At 54.9% G+C, this 15,776-nt stretch overlaps 1 protein-coding gene across 1 annotated transcript; it reads right to left on the bottom strand.

The window, feature by feature from the left end:
• Nucleotides 1–3,794: 3,794 nt before the first annotated feature.
• On the bottom strand, nt 3,795–15,018 carry INSYN1 (inhibitory synaptic factor 1). The gene is made up of 3 exons (XM_008160860.3): nt 14,457–15,018; nt 13,339–14,058; nt 3,795–4,517 (listed from the first exon to the last, which is right to left on the bottom strand). The coding sequence occupies exons 2-3, from the start codon at nt 13,492–13,494 to the stop codon at nt 3,795–3,797; spliced, it is 879 nt and encodes a 292-aa protein (XP_008159082.2). The 5' UTR covers nt 13,495–14,058; nt 14,457–15,018.
• Nucleotides 15,019–15,776: the final 758 nt, after the last annotated feature.

The following is a 15,776-nucleotide window of genomic DNA, read 5'->3' as shown; positions in this document are numbered from 1 at the left end:
GTGGTTAATAAATGTCATTTTCTTACACAAGTTCCAGCTGGATGATGAAAGATAGATGGAGGGCGGCAGGGGATGAGGTGAGGGACAGACAAGGGAATTTAGGAGGGGTAGTGGTGGAGATCTGTGTCTGCCTTGAATTCCCAGCTCCCCCGGCCCTTGTCCCTTCTATTGACAGGGTCTCACTTTGTCTCTAAGGGTGGGGGATGGTGCTGGGGCCTCCGAATAGTTTGTCCCCCTTTCTGCTCCTTGGTCCCATCAGACCTCTGTAGACTACATGGTCTGTCCCTTGCCTGTAAATGGAGACAATGAGGTCTCCTCATTCTCAGACATTGGAGACACTGCAATGTGCCCACCTCGTTAAAGTGGTGTCAGGCTGAGGACCTCCTCTCACTCCCAGAGTGGTCTCCTTGTCAAGCCAGCCCCCTATCTCATGCTCCTGGCTTCTTTCCCAGGGACCACAGGCTGGACTCACCACCACCCCTGGCTTCTCAGCACTGAAGCCCCACACCCCTTTGTTTTGACTTTGCCCAGCTGCTGGGCCACACTAGACCAGACCCTCCCAGGGGAGTTGTGTGTATGTATGTGCACAAGCAACATGAGACCTGGCACGTAGGAGGCCTGCAATAAAAGCTGATTGAATGAATGCTCCCTCTGCAAATGGGGCTCATTCATTCATTCATTCTGCAAACATTTATTTAATACTTAATCCATTTGGTGCCAGGCTCTGTGTCAAGAGCCGTCAATAGTAGTCAAGTTCTCCAAAGAATGAATGGCATTCACAGGTTTCCTGCTCCCAATACCCACATCCCACCAAAGGCCCATCTGGCTCTCAGACCCCAGCTCCTCCCACACCCCCAGAGACCAGGGCACTATCTCCACCAGGGATATGACTATAGCATATGTTTGAGTACCAAGTCACTGAGTTTGGGATCAATCCTGGTGCCATACCTATCCTGTGCCCTTAGGCAAGTTATTAACTTCCCAGAGCTTTAGGTTCCTCATCTGGAAAACAGATATAAATGTAATCGCTTATCTCGTATTTGCTGAGTGGAATAAATGCAGTAAAACATATGCTTAGGACATGCCCACTGCATAGTAGGTGCTCAATGAACATGAGCTATTATGATTATGACCCCTCCACAGCACTGGTTGTCACAGTCTGAATTCACAGTAGGTGGTCAGTAAATAAGACTTCCTGTAAACAGGGAGATCTGATGGGACATTCTGGGTGAAGAAACCCAGAAACTGGCAAAGAGATGGTGAAGAGCAGTGAGAGACTACCTGGAGGCGCAGGTAGGTCTGGAGGAAGTCCCCAGGATGTCTGTGTCTGCCTCCAGGACAGGGATCTCACTACTCTGAAGCAGTGTATTTTGTGCTTACCAGCTCTGATAGTCACAGTTCTTTGCATAGGTGACCACATTCTGTCTTTCAAGTCATAAGAAAACCCTGGAGGCCCATGAGTGAGGCCCAGACTAGTTGTGGTATATATACAAGGGTAGCCAAGTATTTTTTGGGCCTTTGAAAACCTTGGGGGGAGGGTAGGGAAGGGTGGGGGTAAAGGGGGAGATCAACCAAAGGACTTGTGTGCAGGCATATGAGCCCAACCGGCGGTTAAGGACAACAGGGGGGTGGGGGCATGTGTGGGGAGGGGTGTGGGATGGGAATGGGGGGACGAGGACAAATATGTGATACCTTAATCAATAAAGAAATTAAAAAAAAGAAAACCTATGCCCACTTCAATACCTACTTTCCCCTCCTCCGGGACACCCTCACACTACTGCCCCATTTGGAGCAAGTAGCCAGGTGCTGGGTGATAGCCATGGCCACATGAAATCACACAGAGGAAAGTGGGGTGGGGGCTCCCAGGAGAGGACAATGCCTTCCACAGGGCTCTCTCAGTTTCTTCCTGGGGAAATGCGTGCTCTCTGCAGATGTCTTTTTTTTTTTTTTCTGTTGTAAAGCTGTGAGACAAACAATCTTGCCACTGGAGAGCAAAAATGAGTCCCAAAGCTAGATGCGCCCATACCTGGGCAGGGCCTGCCCCTCTTCACTGTCAGGTAGGGCAGGACCCAGCTGGCCATCCTTCAGGGGAGCCCCTGGCATACATCCTTCGAGCCAGGATCCTATCACTAATCAATACCATGCCCAAGAGTTTTCCTGGGGCTGAGGGAGGAGCTCAGACCTCTTATTCTCAGGTCTGGGCTGGAACAGCCACCCTGTGTTTCCACTCTGGAGGCTGCACCCTGGCTGGCCATTTAGGGCCCAAGGGGGAGACCCCAACACTGCAGAGCAGGCCTCCTAGGCCCGGCCTGTCTCATCCTGATAGCATCCCCGGCATCTGCCCCAAACTGGGGCTGGACAGTGCCTCTTTGCCATGCTCTCCTGGGCGCCCAGGTGTGGGGCCAGAGACCCTCCTGACAGTCCCTGGCAGGCTGCACCTGTGCCTTCACTGAGTGTGTCAGGGAGGCCCCGAGCAGTGACATCACTGCTTCCTCCTGCTCTGAGCTATTGGAGACCAGTAACTCGTGGAGACCATCAAGCTGTGGCCCGGTTGATGGCAGTGGCTTCTTTCCCCCGCCCCCCCCCCCCCCCCCCCAGGGATCCCAGCCCTGGAAAACACTGGAATCTGAGCTGGGGTGCCACTGACTACAACACATATCCGGTGACTTGGCGTTTACCACGTCCCCATCTTGTGAAGCCCCACAGCAGTTGGTGAGGGAGATGAACGTTGTCAGAACCCTTTCATAGATGAGGGAGACAGGCTCAGAGAGGCAAATGCACTTTCCCAAGATCACACAGCTATAGAGAGCAGAGCCAGATACAGCGGAAGCCGTGTGCTCAAGGGGGAGGGGAGCGGAGGGGCACAGGCTCTGTGGCCTTGGGCCAGTTACTTCTCTGAATTTCACTCTTCTCATTTGAAAAATGGAAATAGCAATAGTTCCCGTCTTGTCAGGCTACTGTGAAAATTAAGTTAGATTATGCTATACAATATATTTAGCACAGTAGCAACATGGAGATCTGCTCAGTAAATGTGGCAATGGTTGGGATTATTAGCCCAATGATATTCAGATGCTGTCTCTGTATGGACCACGCCCCAGATGAAGCCTTGGTACCTCTAGGCTCCCATATGTCTCTGTTGGTATCATTCATGACCTGCCCAAGTGAACTCAGGGTCCCGGTGTGGAGGAGCAGCAGTAGAGTGGGGCCATTAGATTCCTCCCTGGGGCTGCCTGCCTGCTGACAGGAAGGAGCCATGAGTGAGTCAAGGGGTCAGGGGCCTATCTCTGGCCCATGGTGGCTGCTGCCCGTTTTCTCACATGGATCTCAGCAGCGCTCAGGGCCTCGCGGGGCTTTGCCATGAGTCTTTGATCCCTAGAGGACAAGGCTGAGCATGGAGCCACCCACTCAGTGATGCCACTCAGTCTCCTCCACATCATACTATTAGCCCTGGCTTTGGACACTGCTCCTTGAGAGCATGCCTCCTGCAGATGAATCCCTCCAGGACATGGCCCAGGCCAGCAGCCTGACATTTGGACACCCGCTTCAGGAGGACTGCAATGGGAAGGAAGGGAGGAAGGTTCTAGAAACACTTCCTGGAACCTAGTAGGGAAGTAGGCATCTCTGTGCCTAAGATGAGCTCTGAGAAAGCTTTGGGGCCTGTGGGGCTGGATCCTCAGCATTTTAAAATTTTATTATGACTGTGTTTGTTTAAATATATATGTATATATATGTATATATATATATATTTATAGCTCTATGTACCTCCCCCACCCAACCCCAGTCCCCCCCGGCCCCTAATTCTTCCCTTTGGCTTTCTGTCTGGAGGCTGTGTAGGGAAGCACCGTCTGTGTGCTCTTGTCTGACACCGTTTGCGTGCTGCTGTTCCTCATGATCCTTCGCGTCTGCTCGGGGGCCAAGGTGGGGCCTGAGCATCGGCCAGTCAGTGTAGAGCGCCTTGGCTTGTTGGGGGCCAGGGAGGGCTTGAGGGGGCTCACATGGGCCTCTGTATTGAGAGGCTCTGGTGACAGGCCCACCTCCTCCTCTGCTGCTGCCTCCTCACCATCCCCCTCTTCATCATCACAGCACAAAGCATGGTAGAGCACTTTGTCACTGAAGCGCACTCTCTCCCGTGTGCCTGGGGTCCGCTGGGGCAGCTGCCCCTTGAGAGGGCCGGTGCTGAAGGCCTCCTCACTGGAGGAGTCTGGGGTCTCCACCCGAGGCCCGTTAGGAATGGGCATGCCGCCGTTCATGAGTCGGTAGTCTGAACCAGCCCCTGGTCGTGTTGGCTCGGGGGCATCCATGGAATCTGAAGGGGTAGAGACATCCAGGAAGGAGCAGAATTCCCAGCTGTCTGAGAGGATGTCAGCTGTCGTGAAGTCCAGATGGCCCAGGTCAAAGGGGCCACCGACACCGGCCTTGTCGCTGCTGGAGGTGCTGCTCACAGTGGCGGTGGTCCAGTCATCTGGCTCCAGTTCAAAATCGAAGTCTGAGGTTAACTTATCTATCTGGCTCACCACCTGTCCGGGGAAGGCAGAAGCATTAGAGCGGCCAGGCCGGACCTGGCATCACCTGGGTGTGAGCACGTGCCCCCTCCGTGACACCCCCCCGAGGATGGCCCCACGGGATGGCGACCGGACTGGAGGTCACAGGCTTGTTTGCTCCGTGAAGTGCCCAAACTGGACCGGGGTGAGGAGAGCTTGTGTTCATTCCTCAGGCTCTTGGGTGGAGGAGGGACCGTCTTCCAGACGGCGCTCCATCCATTCACACAGCCCTCTCCCCAGAGCCAGCTGCTGTTCTGAGGGGAAGGGTGGAGGGGGTTAGAGCTGGTGCTCAGAGCTTGATCTTCCCATGACTGAAAGGGGCTATTTAAAGACGGTGGTTAATAGAGGAAAGGATTAGTGTAGTAAAGGCTAAAGGGGGCCAAGTATATAGTGATGGAAGGTGATTTGACTTTGGGTGGGGGGCACACAATGCAATATACAGATCATGTATCATAGAAATGTACATTTGAAACCTATGACCCTATTGACCAGTATCACCCCAATAAATTTAATCAGAAAATGAAATAAAAAATAAAGAGGGCTGAGAGACTCCAGCAAACCCACTTAGTGGAGAGGTGGAAAAATGATATGGGGTGACCATGAGGAAGCATTCTGGGCCAGCCTGTGCAGCTGGTCAGTGACTGTCCCTCAAGGGTCTCCATCACTCCACCCCCGCCCCCCAGAGCCTTCTCCCTCCTTCCTCTCCCTGGCCTCTGATGATTGGAGGTCAATCCTGGCTTGCTGGGGAATGAATACAACAAGCATTATTTGGTAAGCAATAAAAAACCCATCCATTCTGGGCCCAGAGGTGCCTGTTAAATGCACTTGGGATGGGAGGGGAGACAATTCAGCTGCAACCCATCCACTCCACAAAGACTAAAGCTCTGACTCCATGCAGGCAGCCCTGCCTCCGGACATCCCCTGACCTTGGCCACTGTCAGCACATGAGTCAGGAATGAAGATGACAGGGAAAGGAGAATCAAGAGGAGGAGAGAGTCTTCAGGCCCAAAACAAAAATAGCAAAACATCAAAAGCAAAGTGGAGGAACCAAGAGACCCAGAGACAAAGGCATATGCAGTGAGTCACCAAGCCCAGGGCCCCTTCCGGTATTCTTACCTGGAGTCAGATCAGCCAGTTAATTGATTACCTAATCAACAAAACTTTACTGAGGACCACAGCTGTCCAGGGATGTGCTAGGTATTTGGTGAGGAGTGGGGGTGAGGAATGCCCCACAGCAAAAGAAGAAAGCAAAGACAAAACTGAGGGGTCAAAGGAGTCTGGGTCACTGGGATGTCTGCTTGGTTAGGGGGTCAGAGACCCCACGCAGGTGACCTGGTCAGTTAATTTCCCACTTCGGTCTCAGTTTCTCAATCTGTAAATGGGGAGTTGGGTGAAATGGTTGATCTCCAAGGTTCCTTTCATCGTTGTGATCCTAGGGAAGGGTTCTGTGGGGCATTGGTGATAAAAGTGATATTATCTCCCATCTCTGACCGCCTACTTTTGTGTTAGACTTTCCACTCATGAGATCACATCTTCTGAGATCATAGATAATGGGCCGAGGCACCAGTCACTGGGGAAGCTGAGATTACTGCCTTCGCCACACCCCTGCAAGACTGCACACTGCTCCAAGTGCTACTGTGATTTCTGGGCTTGAGTAGGCAATGGGCATAGGGCTCCATCCTCCAATCTGGCCACCTCTTCTTATGTCTCTCACTCCAATGACTCCCCCTACCACAGAGAAGGTCACATGCCCCAGAAGTCCTTGCTCAACCCAATCCACACCTGAGGGCTGGTAAGGACCCTGGTCTCAAACTGGAATGAGTATCAGCCCACTCTCCAGAGTTTCTGATTTTGCAGGTTCTGGGTAAGGTTTGAGAAGGTACAGATCTAACAGGCTCCCCTGTGCTGCTGCTGTTGGTCTGAGGACAAACTTTGAGAACCACTGACCTCGGTACCTGATACTTAAGCTGATGAAGAAATAGCACCTCAGGGCATGGCTGGCTTCAGGAGTGGCCTTGTACCTCGGGGCAGCCACACCCTCCACTTAGACTCCCCAGAGCAAGCTAGCTGCTGATAGTCTGCTGCTGCATAAGAGAAGGCAACACTAGCAGGAATCTGGAGTTAAATTTCCTGGCTGTTATGGCACAGATTTGGCTGAGGCTAGGCCAGGCCCAGAAGCTAACATCCTGTGAGCAAGATCCAGGAGCCCAGGGCAGGATTTCTGAAGCCTTCAGGCCTGAACATACTCCCCCATCCAAGAGACCCTTCTCAGGTGGCCTTCATATTCAGGCCCTTCCTCTCCTCCCTTAGAACACCCTCTCTGGTTCCACCCTGGGGGTGTGGAGGGAAGTCTCATTTTCCTCCCCTATAAAGTGGGATGATGCTCTTCGACTCACCCAGTTGGTGGGGATTTAACAGATATGAATGTGCATTAAACTGCAGAGTCAGCAAATATAAACATCTAAGAACCTGGGCTCTGGAGCCACACCTAGCTCCAACCCTGGCATCACAGCACACAGCTTTATGACCTTAGCCAGGCTGCTCAGTGTCTCTGTGCGTAAGCATCCTCAGCCAAGGAGAATCCTAATAGTGCCTACTTGTTAGGCTGTTGTGATGATTTAATAACTTCATGCACAGAAAGCATGTAAAACAATATCCACCATGGACATTGAGAGCCAACACGTAACCAGGTACCAGCCCCAAGAGCTGATGGAAGCCATTCTTCACCAAAGGAATGACACTCTGATGGGGATGTTTCCGTGCCTGTGGCAGAATGATGGGACATGTTGGGCCTTTCAAACGCCAACACATGGGTGGCACCTATGTTCAGTGAAGTAGGGCTATTTCCGGATGGAAACAGAAGAGGTTCTAAAAGCCAAATGGTTGAGGCTCACAGGAAAATCTGGCTCAGTTCATTAGGTGGTGTAGGTCAAACATACTTGATAAATGACCTAAGTAAGGATCAGAAAGGGAAGTGAGATGCCCAGGATACCCAGATTGTATGCAGAGGCTGGTCAGTCCATAACCCTACCTGTCCTTGATGCCTCTCATTTCATGGGGCTAATGGGAGGGCAGGTGTGGGGCAGGCGCTATGCTACCTGCCTCTCTGGTTATCTTGAAATCTGTAATTTCTGCCTGAGATTTAATAACCATTTTGCCTGCATGTAACTTGAGACTGTCTTAGAGTACAGGCAAAATAATTATATACACAGAATAAAAGAGGGGGAGAGGGGGAATGGAGAGAGAAACGAAACCATAAAAATCACAGAATCCTACAACCTCAAAGCCAGAAGGACTGGAGACACTGTTGAGTCCACCTTCTTACTGAGTTTACTGATAGGGAACTGAGGGCCAGAGGCTATAATGAGCTGACCTGAGACCAGAAGCCAGGAGTCCTGACTCCTGGGCCTGATCTTTTAAGAACACGAATTACCTGCTCAAGAGGAGGCAAGAGGGAACACTTGAGAGAAGGGCAGGGCTGAGGGCTGAGACAGAATCCCCGGGGGGCCCAGGTCCTGACTCAGCCTCTGTCCTGGTCACAGCTTTAGCTCCTCTCATCTAGTGCATCCAGGGAACTTTCCAAAAAGCCAACAGGACCATGGCGCCCCTCCACTTCCAGCACTCCTGTGCTCCCCAAACTCATGGACCTCCAAACACCGCCCACACCAAGCCTGCCTCCTTACCACACCTGCACACACACACCCTGAGCTCACTTCTGCCCCTGGGCCTCACCCGAATGCCTCACACCTTTCTTACTCATTCTATCTCACTTCCTATGGAAGTCCTCCTTGGTCCCCAGTTGAGGACAGGTTTCCTATGAAAGGCTCTCAAAGCACCTCATACCTTTCCTTAAAATATTATCTAGTATTTATAACTGCTACAATGTTTTGAGCATATAGGTTACAATGTGGTTGATATCTTCTCCTCACAAGGAGTGGGCCTGGAAATGCACCTCCATCATGCATCCCCAGTTTGGTAGAGATTGGTACTCTACAATACAGCCATTGAATGAATAGATGAGTTGAGACATCTTAATAAAAATTGCTGGGGGGGCGGGGGTTCTTTTCTGAGAAAATGCTCCATGGTCCTGGACACCACAATATTGCCTGCCCCAGCCCTAGCTGCCTCTCCAAGAAAAGCATGGATGTGTTCCATCAAACCCTAGAGTGAGGACCGAGGACTGGGGAGTCTACAGCCTCTATCTCCTGTCCCCCCTCACCTCTGGCCCCTCACTTTTCTTGACAAGTTGCTACCTCCTTCCCTCCCGCCTAGCTCCCTGGGCAGCTGGTTATATAACTAGGGATTCTGCAATATTTATGACCACTGATTACTTTTTAATTCTGTGATTACGTTATTTATTTTCCTGGGGGCTGTGGGATTGGGGAGGGGAAAGAGGTGACTGTGATTCTTGACTCTCATCATGCAATTTGGCCTAATTGGCCCTGGAGCTTCGTGAATCTGTCTGGAGGAGGAGGATGCAAAGGGAAAAGGGAGGCGAAAAAAAAAAAAAAAAGAAGAAGAAGAAGAAAAAATCCGCACAATTCTTGCTGAGCTGTGGGTGATGGAGCTGACCCACTTTGGCACCGCTCTGTGATCCCAGCCTCTCCTGCTCCAGCTGCTTCCTGGCTGGGCCACGTTTATCTCCTGCTGTATGTGCCATGGCTCTCCTGGCTACCTCATATACAGCACCTTGCCGATGGGATAGCACAATTGCATGCGCCTGATCCCCAAGAAAATCAGGTGGGGGTCTTCATTGCCACTCCAGGCTGCAAAAGGGTTTTGCCCGCCCTCCATCCTCTGGAGGTGTTCAGACCAAGGTGGGCAACTGTGCCCTTAAGTTATATCCTACCCAATCGCCAGTGATGATGTGAGGGATACTAGGGATCAACACAGGAACATTTTGAGTTCCATGCTGAGTGACATCTTGGGGAAGGGGTAACCAAGGAGGAGGCCAAGTACCTACTCAAGGTAAGCTCAACATTTGGGGGGCCAAGAATAAGGTCCTATACCCTGCCCTTGTGGGCTCCCAATTAGTAGGGAACAGGGAGAACAGTGGGGAGGCAGATTCCCACCGAGAAACACAATGAGATTCCTGGAGTGTATGTGGGATTCTCAGAGGACAAAATCCAAATTCTGTACTGTGGCCTGCATGCCCTGTGTGCCCCTGGCCTCCTGCTCTCCTCCCCCTAGTTCCCTCGGCTCCAGCTGCATCAGCTTCCTTGCTGATCCTGACCATGCCAAGGACACTTCCCCCTGCTAGGAGGCTCATTTCCAGGAGTCCATTTGACTTATGTATCCTCACTTCCTTTGGGTCTTGGTTCAAACGCCATCTCTTTGGAGACCTGCTTCCCAACCCCATCACCAACCCCTTTCCTCCGCCAGAAGAGGGTAGGACTGCCTGCTGCAGGGCCCTGGGCCTGACCTCCCTGATCATGGCTAAGATGCCAATGTGACTCCAAAAGAACAAGGGCTTACACAGAGCTGAGGAGCAGACTAGTGCTAGAACAGTTTGTCAATAATATCTAACAGATATGGAGCTAGTTTTGTGCCCATCACTGTGTGAAGTATATTGCATATAATATCACATTTAATCCTCACAACCACTGTAGAGCTGGTGAGGATGAGGAGGCATACTATTCTGTACCTCATTTTAGAGATGCAAAACAAAAGCACAGAGAGGTAAAGTAACTTTCCTAAGTTCACACAGCTAGGAAGGCGGTGAAAATCATGTGTGAACCAGAGACATCTGGCTGCAAAGCCCAAGCTCAGCCTCTAGGCCAGTGATGGGCAACCTTTTGAGCTTGGTGTGTCAAACTTCGCCAAAAAACTGAGCATAACTTGGGTAGTGTGTCACTTTGAGGAAAAAACATTATTTTGCAAATGTTTCATCCTCGGCATGCGGCCGCCTCAGCGGCGCGTGTCATCAGAAATGGCTACACGTGTCAGAGCTGACACGCGTGTCATAGGTTCGCCATCACTGGTCTAGGCTGTGCTGCTTCTCCAAATGATCATCCACAGAAATCTGAGGAGCTCAGAGAGCCTGCTGGGATTGGCCTGGCACCTGGAGTACTGGGGACCTAGAAGAAATGAAGGCTAGCTAATTACTGACTCCCATCCTCTGCAGCACAATTTCTGCTTTCAAGACACTTTTACATCCTCTCCTCACTTAGTCCATAAAAATATCTTCCCCAGCCATGGGACAGAACTCGCCCCCTGTCCCTTTGGAGAGCCAGGAGCTCGGGAGAACAGGGGAGGTATGGGAGCGGGAACTCCAATCCTTCCGGGTGTGAGTAGGTGTTGGTCCCCCAATACATCCTTGTAAGATCACTCTGAGGTATGATTATCATCATTCCCATTTCAGAGATGAGCAGACTGAGGCTCGGGGGCCTGGGGAGCAGTGCTTTAGTGCTTCTCATCTTTCTATGATGCTCAAGAGGATGAGGAGGCTCTGCTATGATCCATGGCATGTGGGGAAGGGAGCAGCAGATGGAGGAGGAGGATAGCAGAGGGGATACAGCTAAGCCCTTCCTCTCTGCTGGCCTTCCTCCCTTATCCAGCACCCTGCGCTGCCCTCTGGCAGTCGTGTATGTAAATCCTGGCTTCACATCTAAGTGCTTCACCCTCCTGAGAACAGAATTCAGTTGGTGAAGTCTGTGCTGGTGCTGCCATCACCCCATCTCTAGACCCTGCCCAGGGGATGGGGAAGCTCTGAGACCTGCCCCCCTTCCCAGCTGGGTGCCATTGGCAGCGGGCAGGTGGTGGCATACGGGGTAGATTCTGGTTGCCATAGCAACCTGCCAGAGTCTTGGGTGGAGGCACATGGCCTATAGTGGGTATGGGGGAGGGAACTCATCTTTCTCTGTCCTGGCTCAGGCCTCTGGGTTGCACAGTCCGTGAACCTGAAGCTCTGCTGTTCAGGACATGGGAATGGGTGAGTGTGTGTGCTGAGAAGCGAGGGAGAGGATATCTCAAAGATCTGCAAGTAAATCCTAGTGCTTCTGATCTTCCTGCCTCACTCCCTCAAGGGTACCCCCTCAGAGTATCACAGCATGAGCATAAGGTCTCATGTCTAGAAGGTCCCTAACAAAATGGAAAGAGGTTGCTCATTAGCCCACCTGTTGAAGCCCCAGAGCAGGAATCAGGACCTGAGTTCTACTGAGTACCCCTGGTAGGCTCTGTGACCTTCAACAAGCCCCTATCCCTCTCTGGGCCTCAGTTTCTTCAACAGTAAATGAATAGGCTGGTCTGGATGACCTGTGTGAGGCCTTCAAGCTCTGGTTGGCTGTTGGGAGTGGGGGTGGGGTGGGGAGAGCAGATGCCTGCAAGACGCTTAGCTGGTCAGTGGGAGCATGCTCTGTACTATATCAAAACTGACCCCAGGCTTACAGTCCATCCCGGTTCTTTCCGGGGAGGCCTGCTGGGCCATAGGCCCCATGCCCCTGCTCAAGACGGAGACGCTGGACAGTTCCCATGACTGATGGAACCACAGAACATCTGAAATAGATGGGGGGTGGGGAGGCATGAAGTGAGGATGGTAGTCCTTTGGACCAATGAGGAGTTACTCATAGGTATTGACCACTAAATTGCATTCCCCAGAGATGTTCAGCCCACACCCTGGCCAGGCCAGTTCATGGGCAGATGCACCACACCTCTCTCTGCCTGTAGCAACAGCCATTCCTGTCTCCTGAGGAAGGACTTCATGGCAGGCTCCATGAGGCTGACTCTGGGCAGAGAGGCTGCCTGCCCAACCTTAGTTCCTGGACCAAATCTCTACTCTGAAGATTAAAACATCCCCTGCTCCTTGACTCTTGGGCCAGGCTAGAAGACCACTTTGCCAGTCTGGAGTTGGTATCTACCATCACCCCCTCTCCTGAATCTTCCTAGAGCCCCCATCTCCCTGCACATCTGGCTAGGAGAGTCTGAACCCATAACTCCAATTCAATCACTCTCCCTGCCATCTCTGCAGGGGCCCTGGTTACCAGGAGTTGAAATTTGCCTAAAGCCCACCTGGCTTGCATAATGGTGGGAAAATTCAGGCCAGTGGCTCAGAACCCTGGTCATCATGCATTTGGGCTCAAACACAGCCCAGGGGGCAGGGCTGAGGACATGTGTACTTCATTACCTGAGCAATGTGGGAAGCGGTAATTAAATCGGGCTCCACTTAGAGGGATACACATCCTAGGCTCTCTGGGTGACTTTTCAATCTTGGCCAAAAATGTTCAGAACTACGGGATGGGGATACATCCCTTTAGAGTAGATTCCTGCCCCTGCCAATGTACATAGGAACTCCTGATACCCACTAGCAGCTCCTTAGACTCATTCCTACCTCAGGGCAGGGAGGACCTAATTTTTTCAGGATCAAGTGTTCTGTAATAGCTGGGGAATGCTCCAAGCAGTGGGGACTGCCTCATTAAACCATCTACACTCTCCCAGGGACCCTTGTGACCAGCAGATCGTGGGGTCAAAGGTCAAAGCTTAGGCTCCAGAAGAGATTATTGTGGAACTCAGTCCTTATTGGCTATCCTGGCAGACGAGTCATAACCACAGAGCCATGGGCCCATTACGTGCTGTCCAAATGCTCTCTGCAACACTGAGACCCCCCACTCCCCTGGGCTGTTGTGAAATTTTTAGCAGAGCAGACTTGGAGAAAGGAGAACAAGATGGAGGTACCCAGCAGAGTGGCACACATGCGCACACACACACACACACACACACACACAGAGACATATATGCCAGAGTATGTTTTTGTGCCAGGCCCAGGAAAACTGGTTTAGGGTCCGTCTGGCCGCTCACTCACCTCCCTGAGCTCTTTGGCCACCTCCTTGAGCTCCCGCAGGATGCCCTCCAGCTGCCCGATAACCATCTTCATGCGCTGTCGAATCCGCTCACGTTCACCGCCACTGCTGGGGTCGTCACCGGGCTGCCCGAGGTCCGGGGTGCCCCGGATGTTCATCCTTCACCACGTGGCTGCAGGCCTGCCCATACTCCCTCCAGCCAGGCACACACTGCGTCTGCCTCCACAGAGCCCCCCTCAGCCAGGCACAGCTCCACATCTTAACGGCCCCCCAGCCTACGCTGGCCCTGGGTGGCCCTCACCCAGCCCCTGACTCCTGCCACCCCGCTTCCTTTGCCTCTGGATGGGGAATGGGACACCCAGAAGGAGACAGAATCTGACACAAGGGGCCAAGATGAGGACACAGAAGGGCAGGGGGAGGGGTCTTGGGTCTCAGGAGGCCTTCAGGACCTGAAGTGCCTATAGGTATGCTGGGCTGATGTCTGGCTGAGTCTGGACACCGAGGCAGGGGGATGACTCTGCAGGGACTAAGGGTAAGAGATGCCCTTGGGATTGGGGAAGGCAGCACAATCCCCTCACGACTCCTGGGCAGTTGCAAAGGCAGAGGTCTCTGGTTGTAAGTGACACCTGCAGAAGGACTGTGGCTGGGGTCTTCCAGATGTGGAGGGGGCTCCAGATGTGGACAGCTCTGGGAAGGGAGCTGGATTGGAGGAGGGCAGCCCCCTGCAGAGAGAGCAAGCCTGGCATCAGCCCTCCCAGGCTGCAGCATCAGCCAGCAACGCTGCTGCCTCCATACTCTCCACAGCCCGGCACCCTTCCGCGCTGGGGATTTATGTTTTTCTTTGTGGGGAGGGGTGGTGGAGGCAGATGGTCTACAGCACAGCCCCTCTTTGGGAAGAAAAAGAGGGAGCCCCTGCTTTTGAGGCAGAAGTCCTCAGCCTGTGATGGGGCACAAAGCACCAGGTCCCCCCAAACACCCCTCCCCAGCCAGGCCTCGCCCCGGAGGTTCACCAGAGGGTCTCTCCAGTCTCTGTCCTCCCTCGCAGTGCCCCCAGGGTGCCCTCGTTCCCAGCAGACCCTCCCTTTCCCAGCCCAGCCTTCCCTTAGAACCCCGGACTCACCGAGGGTGGGGGCACCGGCCTGCCTTCCGAGTAGCGCGGGGGCCAAGCCCCAAGATGAGGTTGGGGGGCCCCCCAGGCTCCCTAGGGCGGGCTTCTCTCTCTGGACCCTCCAGCCCCGGGCCTCAGGGAGGTCCTCAGAGCCGCCCCGGGAGACATATGGGCGGTGGGAGGGGCGGGGCCTCTGCGCTCCCTGACGGGGGGCAGGACAAATGTCCCCCAAACCCCGCCAGGCGCCAGGCGGGGGATGGGGGAGGAGGGTCTGGTGGGTCTGGGCTCTCAGGCCACAGGTGACCCGGGCGCGGGGCGTCCCGGGGCGTGAGCCAGAGTAGCGGGGAGCGGAGGGCGCCGGGGTCCCCTCAGCCCGCGCCCGGCATCCCCGGTCCAGACGGTGGGAGCGGGCTCCTCTGGGCGCCCCGGGCGCTCTCAGCCCGGACCCAGGATGTCCCGAGAGGCCGCGAGGGTCGGAGCGGCCCAGCCCCGCGCTCGGCCGGCGGCCAGGAGAGCGCTGCCGCCGCTCCTCCGCGGCCGGGGAAAGGCGGGGGAGGCGGCGCCGGCCGCGGGACTGGCCCCGCTGGCCCCGGCCGGGAGCGCGCAGGCGGGGGGCCGCCGGCTGGTTCGGCAGCCCGGGCGCGGGCGGAGCGGCGCGAGGCGGCGGGGGAGGCGGCACGAACGGGAGGCGAAGGCGCGGCGGCCCAGCCGGCAGGGAGCACCGGGTGCGCGGCCCGTGCCCGGCGGCGCCGCCTCCCGCCCGCTCCCAGCCCGCTCGCCGCCTCGCCGGCCCCCGGCGCCGGGCCGCTGTCCGAGGGGCACCGGGCGCCGCCTGGGGCTGGGCCTCCCTCCGCGGCCGCGCCCCGACCCGCCGGCCGGACTCCGCGGGCCTGGGCCGCTCCTCGAGGGTCGTCTCGCGCCTCCGGCGCCCGCCCCTCCCGCCCCCACCGGCTGGCCGCCCGGCGGGCGCTGCTGCCTCCCAGACCCCGGGCTCCGCGGCTTTGCGCGCTCGGCGCCGGCAGGGAAGGGCCGCCCCGCGCGGGAGGGAGCTTTTAAAGCGACACACACGCCTCCCCGGCCGGGCGCGAGCGCGAGCGCAGAGCGGGGTTCTCGCCGCCCCGGGGCCGGGGCCGGGGCCGGGGAGAGGTCCTGCGCTGGCGGGGCTGGAGCGCACCAGCCCGGCTGGATCCCGCTGACCTCGGGCCCGGAGGGACAGCAGGCTACGGACCTCGCTCTCTCTCACCTTTCCAGACACCCCATTGCCCTCCCCCACCGCCAGGCACCCCTCGCTGCCCCTGTGGCTAAGTTTCCCGCACCCAGACCCTTTCCTTC

The sequence above is a fragment of the Eptesicus fuscus genome, chromosome 5 (assembly GCF_027574615.1).
Source record: "Eptesicus fuscus isolate TK198812 chromosome 5, DD_ASM_mEF_20220401, whole genome shotgun sequence".
Taxonomy (NCBI): Eukaryota; Metazoa; Chordata; class Mammalia; order Chiroptera; family Vespertilionidae; genus Eptesicus; species Eptesicus fuscus.
The sequence above is the reverse complement of the archived record's forward strand: the minus strand, read 5'-3'. Positions and strand labels throughout refer to the sequence as shown.

Excerpts from the sequence above, each read along its gene's own strand:
- INSYN1 (XM_008160860.3), bottom strand. The coding sequence starts at position 13,494 with ATGAACATCCGGGGCACCCCGGACCTCGGGCAGCCCGGTGACGACCCC. Across the intron at positions 4,518-13,338 it reads TGGCCAAAGAGCTCAGGGAG|GTGGTGAGCCAGATAGATAA; the intron begins GTGAGTGAGCGG and ends TTCCCCGGACAG.